We start from the raw sequence: 20,449 nt of genomic DNA on the forward strand, positions 1-20,449 counted from the left end.
CCCAGTCAGAGGTCATTTCAGGCTCTGTAAAGGGATCCTTTGCTTCACATCTTAGAAGCTAGTTGCTATTCAAACAGTACCCTCCTTCCTACCCAAGTTGGTTTCCTCCATCTAAATCAGCCACTTATCTACTATCCTTTCATCAAGGTTTACTTGGGTCACCAGTGCCTCCAGATGGCTCTGATCTTTTTTTGTTCTCATCTCAGGTACTAAGAAGGGAATTGCTGCCCAAATGCCACCAATTGATTGTTTGAAAGATGCTATTGCTTCGGCCCACTTACTAGCAGGAAAAATAGCACCCTTGCATCTTAGGACTCATTCTGCTAGGGTGCTTTCTCTTTTGTGGAAGTTCATGCAGTATTTTTAGATGTAACATGCAGGTGTGCTATATGGTCATCTTGTGCGTTTTCAAAGCATGGACTACTGCAAAGTGTTATTTTAATGGTCTCATGGTGAAGAACATATGATATCTCCAGTGTGTACAAAATGCAGCAATCAGACTTATTAAAATTTGATTTACTGCCTAAATTGTCAATGCAGTTAATACAAATCATTTACAAATCGTTAAAATTTAGGGGAACATTTAAGACTAGATACTAACAGGACTTAAAACAACCAGGAGAGAGGGGAGAAATACAATATATTATAGGAAAAGAACAAAAAAAGTTAATTCATGGAGGGGTGAGTGCTCTTCCTTCAGGCTTCAAGGCTTGATGGACCTTCAGTCTTACATAAGAATTGCCATTCTAGGACAATTTGCTTTATCACAAAGGTAGCATTTTCTAAATTCATGACCCATTACCATTAGGGAACACAATGATAACTTCAGCAGAGAAGCTGTTTAGGGTCTGTTTAAATAGACATGTTGCATGGTCTTTCTAGATATGTATATCTTGTTTAAATGTTTATTGAATAAAATCTTATCCTTTAAGATTATTTTAAAATGTGTTTAAATTTCTTCTAGCCAGTCGGTTTTGTCACATTTGATAATCGGGCTGGTGCTGAAGCGGCAAAGAATGCTTTAAATGTGAGTATTTTGAAGTGAAGTCTAATGTAGCCCTTTGGGATGGGGGGGGGAATTATTAGGACACTTTTTTTTATTTTTTTAAATGCCTGTTCTATGTATATGTATGTGTAATCTAGTATAATACATAATAAAACCTGCTCCTACGTAAAAATGTACCTCAGATAGTTGCAAACTTCATATCCTGTGGAAGTACAGGTGTCACTTGCAAGCTCTATCCAAATAGCAGAAAAATTTATGTATATTCAGCATAATGTCAACAGTTATGTACAGTGCAATTTTGTAATGGGCAGTGAGCAGGACCAAGGCACTGAAGACATCAATTATGTGGATTGGTGTCTGAAATGTCCTTTCCATATTGGGTTGTAAAATATTGGCAATCTTTATGGTGTCTGAACAGAATTCTCATACATCAGATTGAGGAGACTATTGAAAACATACCTTTTTAGACAATAGCAAATTTAGTATGAGAAGGTGGTTTTCAGTAGGACCATAATAGTGTAATTTCTTTTGTAACTTGTTATAAATTAAGTTAAATTATAATCAGGGGTATTAGCACCCCCTTTTTTTCTTGTAATTCACACTCCACCTGCTGGACAATGTGGTGCAACAGAATTTATATTGTCAGTGCTGCGTGGGTCTTTATTTACCAACTGTAGTTCACCTGGAAAACAGGCTGCCCTAGAAAGGCGTTGTGGTGCGTTTTTTTAACCATTTTTCTTTGGCAGACTAGTCTACATACAGGGTTGTTGGCACATGTTCACTACAGTGGTGCTGCAGGAAAACGATGTTCTGTTCAGTTTATTTTATTTCTTCCATTTGTGCGTTGCACATACTTATACAAGCTCTAGGCAACATTAGAGGAAGAAGGTAGGGAGGACTATGGAGGGCAGGAAGAAATGGAGAGGAGAGAAGCATGTAGAATATTTCATAGAAATTCCTAACTTTACAGATAGGAGCACCATCTATGTAAATGATATCTAAATGAGTTAAAGGAATATGTAAAAAGGAATAGAAGGGAGGAACTGTTAAACAATAGAATTCAGAGAAATTCAAATGCTAAAATAAAAATAGGGGTAAACAATGGAATTTCTCAGGATTTGTTGTTTGTGTTGTGCAAAGTTTGCCTACTGCAGCAGGAAAATACATGATACGAGGAGCAGTGCTCTGATTCCTCAAGAGTACAGCAACCAGTTATGTGGCTAAGGCAGTGATAGACCCATTCATTGGCAGGAACTACCACCAAGTTTCAATGCCTGTAGCGGTGGCTGCCAAACATGGAGCTGCCTTGATTTTCATTCCCCACTGGCAGTGATGGATCCTTCTCTTGCAGTTAGGTTGCAGGATGGGTCCATCTCAGTTGACGGATGAAACAGTAGCCTGGGACAGAGGTGCCTCGTTTCTATATCTATTGCTTTTGCTTATTGTATATGAATTAAATTACCCACTTAGCGGGTTCTTTGTATTAGCATTTATGAACTGAATTATACATTTCCTTGTTATGCAATCCCTTTTTTTAAATAGATTTGAAATTGCTTTAAAAGTATTAACTTTGTATGCAAGTATATCTATTGTAAACTGCCTATCCAGTTTACCCATCTGCAACATCCACTATCTTCTCCTTTCCCTAAGAAATGCCATATACCTGTCCCATGATGCCTTGAATACAAACAGTCTTGGTCTCCAACACTTCGACTGGGAAACTATTCTATGCATCTACCACCTTTTCTGTAAAATTTCCTTACATTTATTCATGAGACTATCGCCTCTTAACTTCATCCTATACCCTCTCATTCTGGGGTATACTTTAAAATGATATGCACCTCGTGCATTTATGCCATGTAGGTATTTAAATATCTCTACCATATCTCACTTCTCTCACCTTTCCTCCAAAGTGTACCCAGGGAGAGTGTGGCATAGTGGTTAGAGCTACAGCCTCGGCACCCTGAGGTTCTCTGTTTAAACCCCACTGTTCCTTTTGACTCTGGGCAGGTCACTTAATCCTCTGCTGCCCCAGGTACATTAGACTGAGACTTTCCAGACAGATGGGGGAAAATACTAGAGTATCTGGTTTGTAACTCATTCAGAGCTCCTTTGGGAGGATGTGCTTTAAATATTGATCTTTAAGTCTCTATACCTATATTGATGAACACAGACCATAGACCATTTTAATAGCCTTCCACTGCAGAGACTCCATCCTGTATCTTTTTGAAGGTGTGGTCTCCAGAACTGCACATAATATTCTGAGGTCTCACCAGAGTCTTATACAGGGGCATCCAAACCTTTTCCCACTGGCCATACCTCTTCCTATGCACTTTAGCATTCTTTTGCTATCTGTTTCCTTTTCAACCTGTTGGCTACCTTAACGTCACATACTATCACATCCAAGTCCCACTCTACTCTTACACAAAAGTTCTTCACCCTCTAAACTTTACCATTCCTTTGGGTTTTTGCAGACTAAATGCATAACCTTGTATTTCTTAGAACTAAATCTTAGCTGCCAAATTTCAAACAATTCAAGCTTTGCTAGGTCCTTCCTCATGATATTCACACCATCAGAGGTGTCTGCTCTATTGCAGATTTTGTTATCTGCAAAGAGGCAAATCTTAACCCAATAGTCCTTCAGCAATATCACTTACAAAGATATTAAAAACAGGCCTAAGAACCAAATCTTGAGGCGCACCACTGGTAACATCCCTTTCCTTAGAGCAATCTCCTTTGACCACTACCTTCTGTTGCCTGCCACTCGATCAGTTCCTGACCCAGTCTCTCACTTGGAACCCATACCAAGAGTACTTAGCAGTGGCATAGTAGGGTGGGATACAGTCCATTCCGGGCACCATCTTGCTTGGGGCACTGGCACCCCTCATCTCCACCCCCTCTTCACACTCCTTCCCTTGCTGCCCACTTCTGCTTCAGCGCTCTGACATCACTTCTGGGACCTACACCTAGGAAGTGACATCAGAGCGGCGAAGCAGACACAGGAGTAATTTGGTGAAGGCTTTGGTAAAAACTAAATAACCACATCTAATACACTCTATCCAATTCTCTGGTCACCTAGATAAAGAAGTTGATCAGATATGTCTGACAAGACCTGCCTCTTGTGAATCTACGTTGCCTCAGGTCCTGCCTCTAGCATAGCTGGTTTTAAGAAAGGTTTGGACAATTTCCTGGATGAAGTTTATACTCTCTTATTGAGAGACATGGGTGAAGCCACAGCTTGCCCTGGATTAGTAGTATGGAATGTTACTCCTTGGGGTTTTGGCCAGGTACTAGGGACCTGGATTGGCTACAGTGAGAATGGGCTACTGGGCTTGATGGATCATTGGTCTGATCCATTAAGGCACTTATGTTCTTATGAAACATCACTATTCTGTCTTCTGATTAATGTACTTACCACAGAAGTTAGACTTTGGCCTGTAGTTCCCTACTTCCCTACTTTTGTGGAGAGGGACTACATCTGTCCTTCTCCAGTAAAGGTAGTTTAGAAAACTTTAAAACTACAAAGAAAATTCAGTTGAGAAATTGAGCAAAACTCTTCATGAAACTTTTGCTTAGTAGCTGACTTTGGCTTCATTTAGGTAGATCTTGATGCCAGCTGAGGTGTGGGTTTTTCCCCCCCAAGATAGTACTCCAAGACTTTTTTTTAAAGTAAGGTTAGAAGTATAATTGTTTGGTATGACTATCTACTTTTTTAAAGCTCAATATGTTCAAAACTCAGCAGCCTGCTTATTAATGGGTATGCCTCATTTTGAACACATTACTTTGAACTCTTCTAGCCCTGCTTTGGTTCCATCTCTTTTGGCATGTTAACTTTAAAAAGTATTTTGATGTAGCAGGCGATTCCCTACACCAGTGTATGAAAGATTCAATAAAATGTTATCGCAAACTGTGCCATGGCACACTAGTGTGCTGCAGCAGATTCCAGGTGTGCCATGAGACGCTGGCAAAGAGAGGCACCAGCCCCAGATGACTGCTTACAGGGCATGCCTCATGCCAAGAAGCACATCATGTAGGCATCAGTTGGTGCTTTTCGGTCGGTGACCCCTACCGGCGTGCAAATAGGCTCAGGGCTTCAACTGGAGGGCTTCTGTGCACTTCCGGATGCCCCAGCTGCTGCACCATTTAATGTGTTGATGGCATCAAAATGTTTGCGGGTCACTGACAGATTACTACTGATTAACTTCAGCTAGATCTTGCTAACCAATCCTTTACTATTGGTGGGTCTTTAGAACAGGATCGCTTAACCACCAACCATAATGGAAAATTTCTGCAGTTTAGGAAGCACTTTTTTTTTAAAGAAAAACATTTGGAGGTAGACTGAAATTGGTACTACATATAAAGTTAATACATGGTGTTGGGAGGGAGGGGGAAGACCCCCAAACAGTTTTCCAAATAACACAGATAAATGTACTAGTAAATTACTATTGTAAGGTATTATTGCAAGATGCTGTATTGCATAATTCCGTTTTCAAAATGTTCAGGAAGTGATCATTTTCTGTCTTAGCAAAATGGTGTTGGAGTTAATTTTGCTGACAAAATAAGACATGGTGTTTTCTAATAAAGTCTGGACTAATGTATTTTCAAAGGTCATACTAAGGCCAGCATTTAAAAAAGTAAAAAACCAATGGGCTGCTGTCGCAGCCATTATAGTAGCAATTTTTAAAAAAGCGAGCTCTCCAAAAAATGCTTTATTTAGTGGACATATGGCGTTGCTCTTATGCACAGCTGATTAGCTTTTAAAGGTTATCCTTTCAAACCGTCCATTTATTTACATTTAGATTTTCAGTATAAGAGGAAATTTGCAAACAAAGTGCTTATCATTGAAGATAAAACCCCTGAAGCAGGCCACACAGCCAAAACACTTGTCGGGTCTTGAATGAATAAATAAATGAACACCAAGGTCACCTCTTGCTTTTTTGTTCTAGACTGGCCACAACAAATCCTGGTATGGGTACTTGATAACATCTGAAAGTGGAGGATCTCTTTGGGTAGAGAGCATCTGTTCAAGGCCTGATCAGATTGTCACATGCATCTTGTTTGTGTTTAGCTCTTGAGAGAGTGAATTAGAGAAGAGGCTGTTTAAGGAGAGAAACTTTCTGGAATTATTTCAACAAGATACTAACTTCCAAAAAGTCTTAACATATAGAAGGGTGTGGAGGATTTTTTAGAATTGGTGTCGTGTTTCTTCTATGGTAGTCTGTTCCAGATATTTTGGGTTTCTTGCAAGATTTGAACAGGGTGCTAAGTTTCCACCTGCTTGCAGGACAATGCAAACCCAAGTGTCTGGAGCAGAAGTGGGCATCCATTGTCCTCAAGGGCCACAACAGTGTTTCAAATTCTACACTATGCACAAGATCTATATTGCTTACAATGAAAACAGAACATGCACATCAATCTTGTGCATATAGTGGAACTCTTGAAAACCCCACTAGGTTGTGGCTCTAGGTTGTGGCTCTCAGGGGCCATAGTTACCTACCTCTTGGGCTGGAGAGACTCAAAAGAATTAGCAGGTAAGAACTAATTTACCCTTTGTCTTGAGACCTGAATGGTATTCAAAGCTTGCTAAAGCAGGCTTCATACTCTGCTTGCCGACAGGAGAGAACAAAACTCTTAATCTAAGGATACTTAGCTGCTCCAATGGGGCATATACCATTCAAGACCCAGCTAGAAAGTCTGAGCACTGATCCCTTCAAGATGCTTACAGGGCAGTGCACCATTTTCTATGGGGCTATTTGATTCCTGGATCACTAATGGGGAGTGTGTAGTGCAGGGTGCAGCTTCAGCACCCTGAGGTTGTGGTTTCAAACCCACGCTGCTCCTTGTGACCCTGGGCAAGTCACTTAATCCCCCATTGCCCCAGATATATTAGATAGATTGTGAGCCCACTGGGACAGATGGGGAAAAATGCTTGAGTACCTGAACAAAATTAATGTAAACCGATCAGAGCTCCCCTGGGAGAAAGGTATAGAAAATTGAATAGATAAAACTCCTGGGGACCTGATAGATTGACTGTCCTTACAGGATGTCAATATACCATCCTAGATGCTAAGGGGTTTGTTCAGCAACTTTCTACCTTTTTTTAGTAGTCCATAGCCTGTCCTGATTTAGTGCTACAATACCATGAAGCTTTCTCTGTAGCTATTTAGATCCAGCTCATTTTTTTTCAGTAGCAGGTAAAGGTGAATTATATTCAGGTACTAGCTTCCCTATCATCGGAAGGCTTACAATCTAAATCTAACTGAAACAATAGAGGGTTAGGTGTCTTATATGGTTGGTTGTCTGGTGTTATAACCACTAGGTGTCTACTCTACTGGTGGTTCCCTTCCCTTTCTTTTATTTTGCAATTCAGCCATTGCTAGGACACATTCCCTAAAGGAACCTACTATACATAGCACAAACGCAAATACCACTTCTTACTCTCTGGTATTCCTACCCACAGAAGCAATGAACCTTACATTTTAAGGCACACACTAATAACCTTTAGTTCTTAAGCATTTTTCTTATAGAAGTAAAAAAGGGGAGAGGCTTTAGTAGATCTCTTAAACATGACATTTCTATGCAAAGTTTAAAAATCTATTACACACTTCTCTACGTGGAAAATATTTAGTACAGACTAATGTACTATTAGACTACAGGTATGTTTAAAACCATCTAGGCAGATTTTTATGCATTTTTGGAATGGAAGTGGGATTACTGTTGACTGGCTAGAACTAGCCAGTACAGGCAAACTAAATTCAATACAGATGAGCTAATGTTAGCCTATGAACACTGTACTAAACAGTGAGCACTCTTTGTGATTAACAAATTCCTATAAAGGAATCTTGAGATCCAAAGCAAAGAACTCCTAACTTGCACTGCTTGCTCAGACTTCCTAAGTTAACTTTTGGCTGTTGGCATGTTGGCTAAGTTAGACCTAATACTTTAAGGCTGGAGATAAGGTTGCTGTCTTATTTTTAAACTTTTTCTTCCTGTAGGGTATTCGCTTTGACCCAGAGAACCCACAGACCCTGAGGCTGGAGTTTGCAAAAGCCAACACCAAGATGGCAAAAAGCAAGCTATTGGCCACACCAAACCCCACCAATATCCATCCTGCCTTGGGAGCACACTTCATTGCACGGGACCCTTGTGAGTAGTAGATGGTGTCTTAACAGAGTGAAAAATCAATTAGATTGAAAAATATTTCATAATTTTTAATTAAATCCAATATAGCAAATTCATTATGTAGTGAAGTTAATTTAGTGCTTCAAGCCTATCCTTAGGCTCATGTAAACTGTGGTGATGGTGGTTACAATTCATCAGACCTGATGACATGATTAATTATAAATCCAAGAAATTCTGAACCAAATTTTTTTTTCTTGGTTGTTTTCCTCCTCTACACGTAGCTGCGTCTTGTGGTCTGGTGCGTCTTATAGACCAAAAAATACAGTACTTTTTTATACCCATAGATACATTGAAATAGCTTCTAAGTAAAACATTTAAGTAAAAAAAATGTTTTAACTTCCTGATATACATCTAAATCTCATTACTATTCAGGTTTGTAGCCATCTGTATAAAAAAAGGAATTAAGGTGCCCTACATTAAATTATCAGATGTACTTCTACCCTGGGAGGACATGGTAGAAAAAGATTTCCATTACAGGAATGGGAGTAGGTGCTATTAGGATAGTTGGCAATTCTTTGTACAATACAAATGTTCCTAGAAGGTGAAGGGAAAAACTTTATATGCTAGATGTTTCCAATCAAGTAATTTTAAATGTGAGGCTAAGAGGAATAGAAATGATGCGCCACTGAAGCTAGCGCTTGCCTAAAATGGCTTAGTTGGGACATTTTCACACAAACTGTATTTTGGGGACAGACCAGATGGTAACTACATACATTACAGAAGATGGGCTTTTCAGTGACCATATACTTGAGCTAGTAAAGGTGTGTGTTCGATGATGCAACTTGCTTACACTACAAATATTGCAGAGGCATATTTTAAATACAACATTTCTAATGTAGATTAGCAAGGCATTGTAGGCATAAACTTGTCTTCACTAATGTAGATCACATTCTAAAAAGTTAGACCTTATGGCAAGTTTCACTGATCTACTTCAACTTGCTCCACTTCAATTCACCATGTTGGGTCAGACCACAATCCATTAACCTAGTCATCCCTGCTTTAACAGTGGCCAAATCAGGTCATAAGTACTTGGCAAAATCCCCCAAACAAGATTCTATGCTTCTACCCTTAGGGATATGCAGCAGTTTTGTTTGTCTATTTTAATGGATTATGGACTTTGCCTACAGGAATCTTTCTTTCAAACTTAAGAGTAAATTCATATTTCACATGTTCTTGACCCAGGATTTTGTAGACCTGATTCTCTCTCTCTCTCTTTCTCTCTTTCTCTTTCTCTCTCTCTCTTTCTCTCTTTCTCTTTCTCTCTCTCTCTCTTTCTTTCTCTCTCTCTCTTTCTTTTTCTCTCTTTCTCTTTCTCTCTCTCTCTTTTTCTCTCTTTCTCTTTCTCTCTCTCTCTTTTTCTCTCTTTCTCTCTCTTTCTTTCTCTCTCTCTCTTTCTTTCTCTCTCTTTTTCTCTCTCTCTCTCTCTCTCTTTTTCTCTCTCTCTCTCTCTCTCTTTTTCTCTCTCTCTCTCTCTCTCTTTTTCTCTCTCTCTCTCTCTCTCTTTTTCTCTCTCTCTCTCTCTCTCTTTTTCTCTCTCTCTCTCTCTCTCTTTTTCTCTCTCTCTCTCTCTCTCTTTTTCTCTCTCTCTCTCTCTCTCTTTTTCTCTCTCTCTCTCTTTTTTTTTCTCTCTCTCTCTCTCTCTCTTTTTTTTCTCTCTCTCTCTCTCTCTCTCTCTTTTTTTTTCTCTCTCTCTCTCTCTCTCTTTTTTTTTCTCTCTCTCTCTCTCTCTCTTTTTTTTCTCTCTCTCTCTCTCTCTCTTTTTTTTCTCTCTCTCTCTCTCTTTTTTTTCTCTCTCTCTCTCTCTTTTTTTTCTCTCTCTCTCTCTCTTTTTTTTTTCTCTCTCTCTCTCTCTCTCTCTTTTTTTTTCTCTCTCTCTCTCTCTCTCTCTCTCTCTCTCTGTTCATAGTTGAGGCAATTGAAAGGTTAAGTGCCTTAAAGATGACAAGGAGCATCAGTGGAACTTGAACTGGGCTCCATGTGACTCAAGTATTGGGCAATGAGAATTGCGCACAATACTCTGTTACATAGTAACAGTAAATGTCGGCAGAAAAACCAAGGTGGCCAAAGTCGAATCTGGCATTCTGCACAGGTTCCATATCATGATTAAATATGGTATACTTAATCTCTCTGCCAACTTTGGGCCACAGATTGTAGGTCTGCCTGAAACCAGTACTACTTCCCAACTGCAGGAGTTGCCATCAAATTAAGACTGAAGTAGGCAGATCTACAGTCTGGAAACCATAAATGCACCCCCCCTCAATCTGACACATTGGTCTGTCTTCCCAACTGCTGTCAAAGCTCACTTCACTTAAGAGGTCAAGCATTAGACTACTATGCAATTTCCACACTTTGACCCTTTTCATCAGCAAATTCACCGTTTATGTTCACACATCTAACTTGAGCAACTTGAGCCAAGGCAAGTTTGAAAATTCACAGTAGAACTCTAAGTTTGAACAATTTGCATTGGTGGTTTTTAGCTTCGTCCTGACCAGTTGTATCTTCAGGATATATATTTTAGGCCCCAAAAATGGACCATTGAGCCCACTGATGACCACTGTCCTCGCACTCCAAACCCCCTTCTTCCAGTGCTGATACCCTCCATCACAGACCCTGCAGATTCTCCTCTCCCCCCACCTCCAAAAGGCCAGGGCACTGCTGCTCTCCCTTAGCATCCAAGATGGATCAGTGCTGCTGTCCACCTCTTCCCCCCTCTGACTGGTACTGTGCATATTGAACACACGCTGGTGCTGAGAGCCTAATGCTGAAGTTCGACACTGGGTTGCTGTGAGGCCTTGAGCATGCTCAAGGTTTCCTGCCCTCTCAGAGAATCTCATGAGGCGGTGGGTTCAAACCCCCATGCTGCTCCTAGTTACCCTGGGCAAGTCACGTAATCCTCCATTGCCCCTAGTATATTAGATTGAGCTCACAAGACAGATAAGTAAAATGCTTTGAAGTATCTATGTAAACTGCTTTGAGTATGGTTGTATAACTACAAAACAAGTCCCAATCCCTTTCCTCCATTGCCTTTTAAAACACCCATAGCTTCTAAGTATTAATGAGGCTTTGCTTTGCTTACGAGAAGCTGTGTCCAGTCAAACCCCATAGGAGAATGTCATTTTTCTGCTGGCAGCATATAGCTCAACTCTTGCAAAATGTGTTGGACATGAGCTACAGAGCAAGATGGGCAAAATGTTTTGACATAGTTCAGGAATCTAAGTGCATGGTGCATCTCATTTTTGCATTTTGTACACTACAGAAACAGACTTTGTTCTATTTATCAAGTGCAATACTGTAGGCAGTCCAGCCTCATGGGGTTTCCAGTTCCTTTTCTCCTTGCATATTGAGGTCATGCAGACATTCTTTAAGGCTTCGTGTAGGAGCAGTTGGGTAGCATGAGGATGTGCTTTTTGCTTGTTTTACCAATGAACTGTATAGGGATGGTGTAATAGCAATGCTGTCTGTTCATAACCCTGGTTGAACAGGGTTTAGTTATTTCAAGTGAGTCCACTGCACCACTTAGGAGTGGCCCTGCATGTGAGTGCTGGCACTTTGGATACATACTCTGGGGAGGATTTTCCACACTGAATTCTGTCGGATAACATCACCCATCAGTGAGTGTTAATTCTGCTGGTCCTCAAATTACTGTTCAGGTGCTATGGAAAGTATCCATAATAGCAGTTGCCAATGATCTATACCAGATTCCAGCTGGAACCCAACCTGTCCAATCTAATTCGCCAAACATTCAAAAACCCTCATCGAAGCCATTATTTTCAATTTCTTGAATAGTACCTCTCTTAAAAATGAGCCAGTATGGACTCCAACTTGATTGACAACTACAAACAATACCTGAACCCAATTAAAATTGAGCTTCCATGGGTACCTAACAAGTGGGCACATACCTGATAAAGTCTGTTTTGGGGAAAATATGAACTCTCCCTCAAATTACAAGTCAGGAACCTTAGAATACAGCTAGATTCAACACTTAGTCTGATCCTCCAAATCCAAGAAACCTTCCAGAGCTGCTTCTATCATTTGCAGCTACACAGCCTCTCTCCTTATATTGGGAAGGCAAAACTTGTTTTGGATGTGCATGCCATGATATCAAGATCGGATTATTGTAAGGCACTTTACGCTGGTCTAAGTGGCTGAAACAGCTCCAATTGATTTAGAATGTTGCAGCAAGACTAATAGAAGGCTGTAAGATGTGACCATATTGCACCATTTTTGCAAAAACTTTAACTGTCTGATCTTCAAGGCCCTCAAAGAAAATTGCCCAATGTATTTGCAGGATCTCCCTCTACACATCTTAAGACCACTAAGTTCCTCCCAAGTAGTATCCCTAACTACACCCTTTGAAGGACATCACATGATGTGATAACTCAACAGCAAGCCTTCTCCAGAGTAGCCCCTACACTCCTGGAATGTACTCCCTGAAAGGCTTTGCTCAACACAACTCTACTTCAAAAAGCAGGTGAAAACTTGGGGTTCTTCACCCAGGCCTGTAATGGAAGAACTAACTAACTTGCTAGTTCATGGGAAGAAGCATAAGTGAACATAGATATTGAGGGGCTGCCGAGTTGATGGCACTTGTAGATCAATAAGAGGAGTTTGTAGTGTATTTGGAAATTGATGGGGAGCCAATGAAGTGATTTGAGGCAAGGGGTAATGTGAGTATGGTGGCTCTTTCAGAATAAGCCATGCAGCAGAATTTTGGATGGATTGAAAAAGATGGTTGAGCAGAAAACCTAAGAGAAACAAGTTGCAGTAATCTAACTGAGAGGTGATAAGTGTGGATAAGGCTTTTGGTAGTGTGCTCAGGAGAGGTCAGATTTTGGTAACAGGAAGAAGCGACAGGCTTTAGTGGAACCAAGCCAAACATTTCAGATAGTATGCAAGATATTCTTGGATAGGTGCAGACAAAAACATAAGCAACATGTTTGCAGGTATGTTTTGTTTGGCCTAACGTCTGTACTACTTGGCCCAACAGTGAAAGAAGAGAGAGCTTCATGTTTTTGTTTACCAATGGTATAATGGATTCCTAGATTTTGGGTTCTGTTCTGCTCCCCTCTTGAAGAAAATGCTGTACATGCAAGTGTGATTTCCTCTAACTTATTTCAAAATGGAATTTTATTGAAATTGGAATGGTTTCTGGCTCAGTAATCTTATCCTTAAGCATGCTGTAGACTCTCATCCTTTACCTTCTGAAGTCCCAAAATTGAGCATTGTGACTCTTGGATGTTCTGATTTTGTGCTGCACTTGTTATAATAAAGTTTAAATTTAAACTGCCAAACATTTTGAGATCTGTTTCTTAATGTATTGTCAATTCCCTCAGGGGTGTCCACTCTGTTGGTATCACCTTATTAACCACTACCTTCTGGTTTCTGTAGACCAGTTTCTAATCCAGTTCACCATTTTAAATCCAAACTTCAACCTGTTAAGATTTAAGATCCCCTTTGAGGACCATGTGAAAGGAAAAGATTGGTAATATGGTTTAGCAAATGTTCAGATTTCAATTTATTTATTTTTTTACTTTAGATTTTGTATGATAGAATCTTGTCTATATGGGATAAAACATTGGAAATGGGTAGAGGAGGGAGGTGACTATAGTGTTTTATTTGATCAAATGATGTAAACCTAGCTTACCTTTTTATAGCTAAACTCTTGCATGCAATAATAGTTGATCTAAAACTAAAAATACTATCAGCTCATTGAAGGAGCAAATTGTTTGTTTGGACTGAGCAGAACTTCATGAAGGTTCTGTTTTTATTTAAACTACATGGTAAACTTTTATGAAAAACCTGTCGGGAGTGGAAACTTTTGTATGCTGCTTGATCCTTTGACGCTCAATTCTTACTGCACTGCATGGGGGGATGCTTTATTTTGCCTTTATATAAATGTGCTATAAAATTTTTCTTAATGTCTAGATGACCTGACAGGAGCAGCTCTCATCCCTGCATCCCCAGAGGCCTGGGCTCCCTATCCACTATACACCGCGGAACTGACCCCAGCCATTCCCCATGCTGCGTTCACTTACCCAGCGGCGGCTGCAGCTGCCGCAGCACTTCACGCTCAGGTGAGTCTGTCCAGCACACTGCTTACTACATCCCTTTCAAGGCTATGCCCACTTCCAGGTGCTTTGGTAGTACACAATGCATGCCACCCAGTACTACTGGCCTAACATTGTTCACAATCGATACTTGCTGCTTTCACCTGCTTGACTGCTACATCCTTGTTTGTGTGAGTGTTTTGGATGAGAGGCAGACATACTAATCTTATAACCTATTAGGGAAAATGAGAAATGGAAATAGATATTGTACAGTTGCTTAGACTTAACATGTGTTCTCAGAGGGAGTAGGACGAGTGATGTCAGAGCCTAGGCTACAGAAATTTAGAGACTTAGCATTCTAGAGCAGTTCACTGAGCAAGTGATGTAGCTCTGATAGCAAGTCACACAGGGCTACCTTGGTTATGTAAAGGTATTTCTAGGAGAAGCCAGTTTTTGTTGTTTTTTTTTGGGGGGAAGGGAGGTAGTCTGTCAGGACAGATTTGCTTAGGTTTGTGGATCTTTTAACAAGATATCTTTTTAAACTGGGAGTTGTAGGCATAGGTTATCAACATAAAAGGTGCTAAATCCATTTTTTTTTTTTAAATTTCCAGACTACTAGACTGCCCAAAGGGATGGGGGATGACATTAGATTCTAAGTTTCATTCTACAAATATCGGCGATTTGCCTCTCCAGATGTCTGTTAAATGAGAACATATAGGCAGAAGTCAAGGTTGCAGCATCCAAAGCCAACTTCAAATGGCCTGCATACCGCTGCTGTTCTAACTCAGGCCTGCACAACATCTGGGCCGCATGCAGCCCAAAACGGCTCACTGCAGCCTGCGTATCTGCTCTCCCTACTTGCTGTCTTCCTCGGATTCCCCCTCTGCATCCTCCAGATTCCTCCCTTTAAAGCTAATTACGGCAGCTTGCTAGGTTGCAGGCTGCTGTCAGTCTCTGCAGCACGTTTCCTCTGCCGCGGTCCCGCCCATGATGTTAGAGAAGGGGGCGGAACCACAGCAGAGGAAATGTGCTGCAGAGGCCAACAGCACCCTGTTTCTTACTCCGTGCGGTCTCTTACTTATCCTCTCGCAGTTGCTTGTTGGTGGCATGGGTCATGTCCAGCCACGGCTCAGTGCACCCAACAGCTCCAGCTGCCGCTAAGCAGCGGCTGGAAATAACTCTTGCCCAAATCTCAGGGCTCCTTCTTGTGAGGCAGCAGCACTTGGAAGCGGCCGACAGAAGCAGTAGAACAGGTGGGGGTGGCTTGTGCCCCTGCAACTGCGCTATATTTCACAGGTGCTGCAGCTCTTTCTTGGCCACATGCTGCTCCTTGACCAGTAGCAGCATGGAAAAATGGTCCTTGTTGGGGTCGGTGGTGCACAAAGCAGCAGAGGTAAAGCCCTGCCTGTTGCGAGGGCCCCAACAGGACGCTGGATCTGGACATGGGGGGTTGGAGATAGACAAGGACCTTGAGGAGGGATGAGAAAACAGACTTGAAGACAGGACAGATGCTGGACTAGAGAGGGTAGAGAGGGGAGGACTCAGTGTTAGCAGAAGGAAGATACCTATCCTGAAAAAGCCCCTACTCAAGATACAACACCCACACCAGCCACCACAAACCAATCATAGTCATGCGCACACCACACATCCTCCCCAAACAAGCACCCCCTACCTCCCCATGGTGAGAGACTAGAGGCAATTGCAAGAACACTCTCCATAAAAAAAGGAAGATAGAGGGAGAAACCTGAAACAAAGGGGAGGCAGAAGAGAGGGGCAGATGTTGGACTTGGGGGTGTATAGAGGGAAGAGAGACTGCAGAGAGGTGGAAAGATTCTGGACCAGGAAGGAAGGAAGCAGAGAGAGGAAGAGAAACAGGCCAGGACCAAAGGGAAAAGACAGGAGGCAGGTGCTGGACTATGGGAGGTGCAGACAGAAGAGACAGAGGAGGAGATACCCTGAGGAAGAACAGTGAGATGGTAGGTCATAAGAGGAAGGAGAGAGGGAGTCCTGGAACAAAGGTAGGTACAAAGGAGAACTGACACTGGATCTAGGGAGGATAAGCAGAGGGAAAAAAGACCTGGACCTGATGATGGATTGTGAAAAGTGTTGGATGCAGTCAGAAGGAAGTACAACCAGAAAGTAATTAAATCACCAGACAACAAAGGTAGGAAAAATTATTATTTTCAACTTAATGATCGAAATGTCAGTTTTGAGAAATTATATGCTGGTGTGTACTGTGTGTATGAAAAATGAAAGGAAAAAATTGCATTACAAATTAGTAAAGGGGCAGGTTCTGGGGCAGAGCTTGGGAGGTCTGTGATTGGGGGTACTTAGCTTGAAGTAGTTGAGAACCACTGCTGTAGGCAATCAGCTGCCGCCAGTGCCTCTCCTCTCTTGCCCTCTTCCCTGCTGGCACCCCCGTCTGGAAGGCCTCTACGCATGTGCGGATGTCATGTATGCGCATGATGTCATCACAGCAGTATCTATGCACTTCCGGATGCCTTGAGTCGTGGCCACTACCTGTGGCCCTCGCTACATTTTTCAACTTCCTTTCGGCCCCGGATCATTTTCTTGAGTTGTGCAGGCCTGCTCTAACTTAAACCTGGACATGCTCCTCTAGTCAACTTGCCTGGGCACATGTAAAATATAATCTCTCAGAGTAGTGGGCACATGACTACAGCAGTCCCAGGTTTGAGATTCCACCCAACTTGTTTCTGTTTTGAAGGGCTTTGGTTGAGTCAAAGTAGGGTAAGGCTTTTGCCATCTGAACTTCAAAAGCATGTTCACCTTGTATGGACTTGTGGCTTGAACAAATACTGATTGGTTAAGGTAAAAAAAAAAATCCTTGGGTTAAATCTTTTGTATAGGGCAGATGAGATTAAGGCTATGGAGCCCATTGATTCTGCATGTTTGCAACCAAGAATAGATCCTCCCTCGACTAGATCCTCCCAAAAACTGAAACTATCTTTCCCTTCCATAAAAGGTATATCCCGCGCAGGAAAACTTGGAACATCCCTCCCCTTTAGAACCATTGAACTCTGGAACAATCTTTCATCCCCGCTCAGAAATTCTAGCTCCTTCCAATCCTTCCGCAAACACTTGAAAACTTGGCTCTTTTCAAAAATCTAATCACCTCCCGTGCTCTAGTATCCTGTCCCCCCTTATCTCCTCAGTCCCTCTCCTATATCCTTTCTTTGTAGTTCCTTTCCTTTCAAACTCTGTAAACCGTGCCGAGCTCTGCGCACGCGGAGATGGTGCGGTATACAAACCTAAGGTTTAGTTTAGTTTAGTTTAGGTACATCAGCTCACAGGAGTGGCACAAAGAAGGCTTTCATCAGCTGGATTAGTACCATGCTAAAAGCCTAAAACCGGGGCCCTGATAGGAGGCTTCAGATGTAATCCCTGCAAGAATCAAACTACCAAGCCTGTAGATGGGTTTACTTCAGGCTGTTGTGTACAAATTGCATTGGGTTGAAGCCTAATTTTAAACATTCAGATTTGAGGTATTTGAGTGGTGTTTAAGACAGGAAAAAAGATCCAAAACCTTTGCTCAAACTAGAAGGCAAATCCTTCTCTTACCAGAACCCCACCATTCTTGTGGCTTCTGTCAGACAGAATATAAACTGAAATTCTTCAACATCGCGCTCTTTAAATATCAATTATGTTCTGAACAATAGTGTTTACAAAAGATTGTCCTGCCAAATATTACAATATAACTAAAAAGACTCGGCACTAATGATTGAACAAGTAATTGTAAAGGAACCCTATCAAAATAAGATCTAAGATTTAAATTTCCACAATAAAAAATCATTTTTGCACAACATGATTGGCTTGCAACATAGATACATTTTTATTGATTTGTACCCCAAGGATTCTAATAGAAGAAACTAAAGGATAAATATTCCCTCAAAGTTATGCTGTCCTTATCACACTTGGTTGAAGTAACTATTCAGCTTTATTCATAACTTGAAATCTGACATCCATCTTTCTGTGGATAAAAAGCAAAGTTGCTTACCTGTATCAGGTGTTCTCCATAGACAGCAGGGGAATGCAGCCACACTCGATTGTGAAGTCTCTGAGCCTAATGATGTCGGTATTCTCCCCTAGCTATAGTAAGCTTTTGAACTTACTGAGCATGTGCAGGATTGTCCCCTAACTCGAGCACCTGCCTTCCCTCTGCCTGTCTTGTTTTCTTCCTAGCAATAGAAGAGACAAGGGAATGGAGGAAAGGCGAGTGTGGCTGCATTTCCCCTGCTGTCTACAGAGAACACCTGTTACAGGTAAGCAAATTTACTTTCTCCGGAGACAGGCAGTGGATATGCAGCCCCACTTGATGGCGAGTCCCAAAGCTGAAAAAGCATATGGGAGGTGGAAAACAAGTCTAATTCAAAGATTACGTAAAACTGATTGTCTAAAGCGAATATCGAGCTAAAGTGTGGTCCAAGCAGCACTGCATTGTAAAAGTATGCACAGAAGACTAGGTTGCTTGTTTGTAAATACTCTAGATTGGGGTGGATTTCAAGTTGGGTATTGGAGCCGCAGTAGCTCGTAGTTGATGCCCCGCCAGGAGGTGAATATGAGCTCTTGCACAGCAAAAATGGATGCACTGCAAACCAAAATGCAGCTTCAGAAACATCCTGAATTAAGATGAAAATTCACCATGCAGAAGCTGTAGGTCATTCTCTATGATCCACAATTGAGACAGGAGGGATCAGGTGTGCTCTAGGGTAGCACAAATTAATACAATGTGCTACAGAGAGGAGAGAGTGTTCTTTCTCTATTCTATCATATTGCATTTTATTTTATTTTTTGTTTTCTGGTGTTTCTCAGTAGCTGATGTAGAGGAAACGAAGAGCTGAAACTCTTGTCAGCGTTGGCAGATGTATGCTGTCCTCCCCCGCTGGACCGAAGCAGGGCCCTGAGGGGAGGGAGCCAAAGGAATCTTCTGCCTCGCCGATGCTGAAACTTTTTTTTTGTCAGCATTGGTGGATGTATGCTGCCCTCCCCTGGCAGCTGTGCAGGGAAGTTACAAGTTGCTGCTCATTGGAGTTGGGGAAGAGGTGCTGGTGTTGCTGCTGATGAGGGGAGGGAGAGGTGGTTCTGGTTGCAGGAGGGGGTGGGAGGGAGACACTGTCTCCCTCTATTCCTTGCAATCCATATCTCTACCTCCCTGTATCCATTCAAGCCAAAGAGTGGGAGGGGGGGGGGGGGGTGGTGAGGGTGGTATGGGTATAAAAATGAGGTGTGTAGAGGAGTTGCTAGACATGGAGGGAAGATAGGGACAGACTGGGGGAATGCTGGATGGAGATGGGATGGGGGCATAGGAGGGCAATACCGATTTCAGGGGTACATAGGGACAAGGACAGATAGGAATGCAGATGAAAGGTGGACATGGAGAGAGAAATGTCAAATGGACAGGACACCTGCAAAGACAGAAGAAAAAATAGAGAAACTAAACACCAAGCAAAGCAAATGGAAAAATCACATGCTCAGACGACAAAGATAGTAAAAGATATTACTGAATATATTGGGATGGTTCTGTGTGGAACTGTCAGCAGCTGTCTCATTCTGGTTTCTCATTAAGTGTTGTATTGTTAGGACCTGGTGCAATATTTACAGTAATTTGTCACACAAGGCTGTTGCTCTGAGTCCTGGAAGTTGGTGCTGTTATGCTATGGTAAAGTCCTAACTCATGCATAAACTTTTTTTTTTTTTTTTTTTTGCAAGTGTTTTACAGTGGCAGGATTGTGTATTGGCCTTTGAGGTGATGTTATAACAAATTCTATTAAAGTTTTAATATTAGACAGGCTTCAAAACATTTTGCAGTAACTGAGGTGCAAGAAGAGCCCCTTGATCTTGTAACTCTCAATCTCAGACAGCAAAATCCAACAAGCTCTCAGAGAAGGGCAGAGTGGCTGAGGGCAGGTGAAATGTGACTGAGCAAACTTGCCCATAGTGACCAATCAGTTCATATTTCATTTTCCCAAAGAAAAGATAACTATATTCGACACTAATGGCAACTTTTGTAGATATCATACTTTCTCCTGTTATAAATAGGCCCCGTCTAAGTATCATTGTTCATTTTCACTCAGTTTGTAAGAATCGCACACCACCTGTCAAAGGGCCAGTTTATGAGAGCATGAAATAACAGACCATGCCAAGTATTATTGCCTTAGTTTGCACGTCAGTTACAGTGACCTGTATTTATGTATGT

The 20,449-nt window shown here is 41.6% G+C and overlaps 1 protein-coding gene across 2 annotated transcripts in view; it reads left to right on the forward strand.

Moving 5' to 3' along the window:
* The window catches only part of RBPMS2 (RNA binding protein, mRNA processing factor 2), an 80,982-nt gene that overhangs the window by 43,347 nt on the left and 17,186 nt on the right, over window positions 1-20,449 (forward strand). For both annotated transcript variants that reach the window (XM_033920537.1, XM_033920536.1), the window contains 3 exons: window positions 965-1,027; window positions 8,002-8,152; window positions 14,114-14,262. In XM_033920537.1, coding sequence (XP_033776428.1) covers window positions 965-1,027; window positions 8,002-8,152; window positions 14,114-14,262 — 363 coding nt within the window. The remainder of the gene's footprint in view (window positions 1-964; window positions 1,028-8,001; window positions 8,153-14,113; window positions 14,263-20,449) is intronic.

Source organism: Geotrypetes seraphini, chromosome 14 (assembly GCF_902459505.1).
Source record: "Geotrypetes seraphini chromosome 14, aGeoSer1.1, whole genome shotgun sequence".
Lineage (NCBI taxonomy): Eukaryota > Metazoa > Chordata > Amphibia > Gymnophiona > Dermophiidae > Geotrypetes > Geotrypetes seraphini.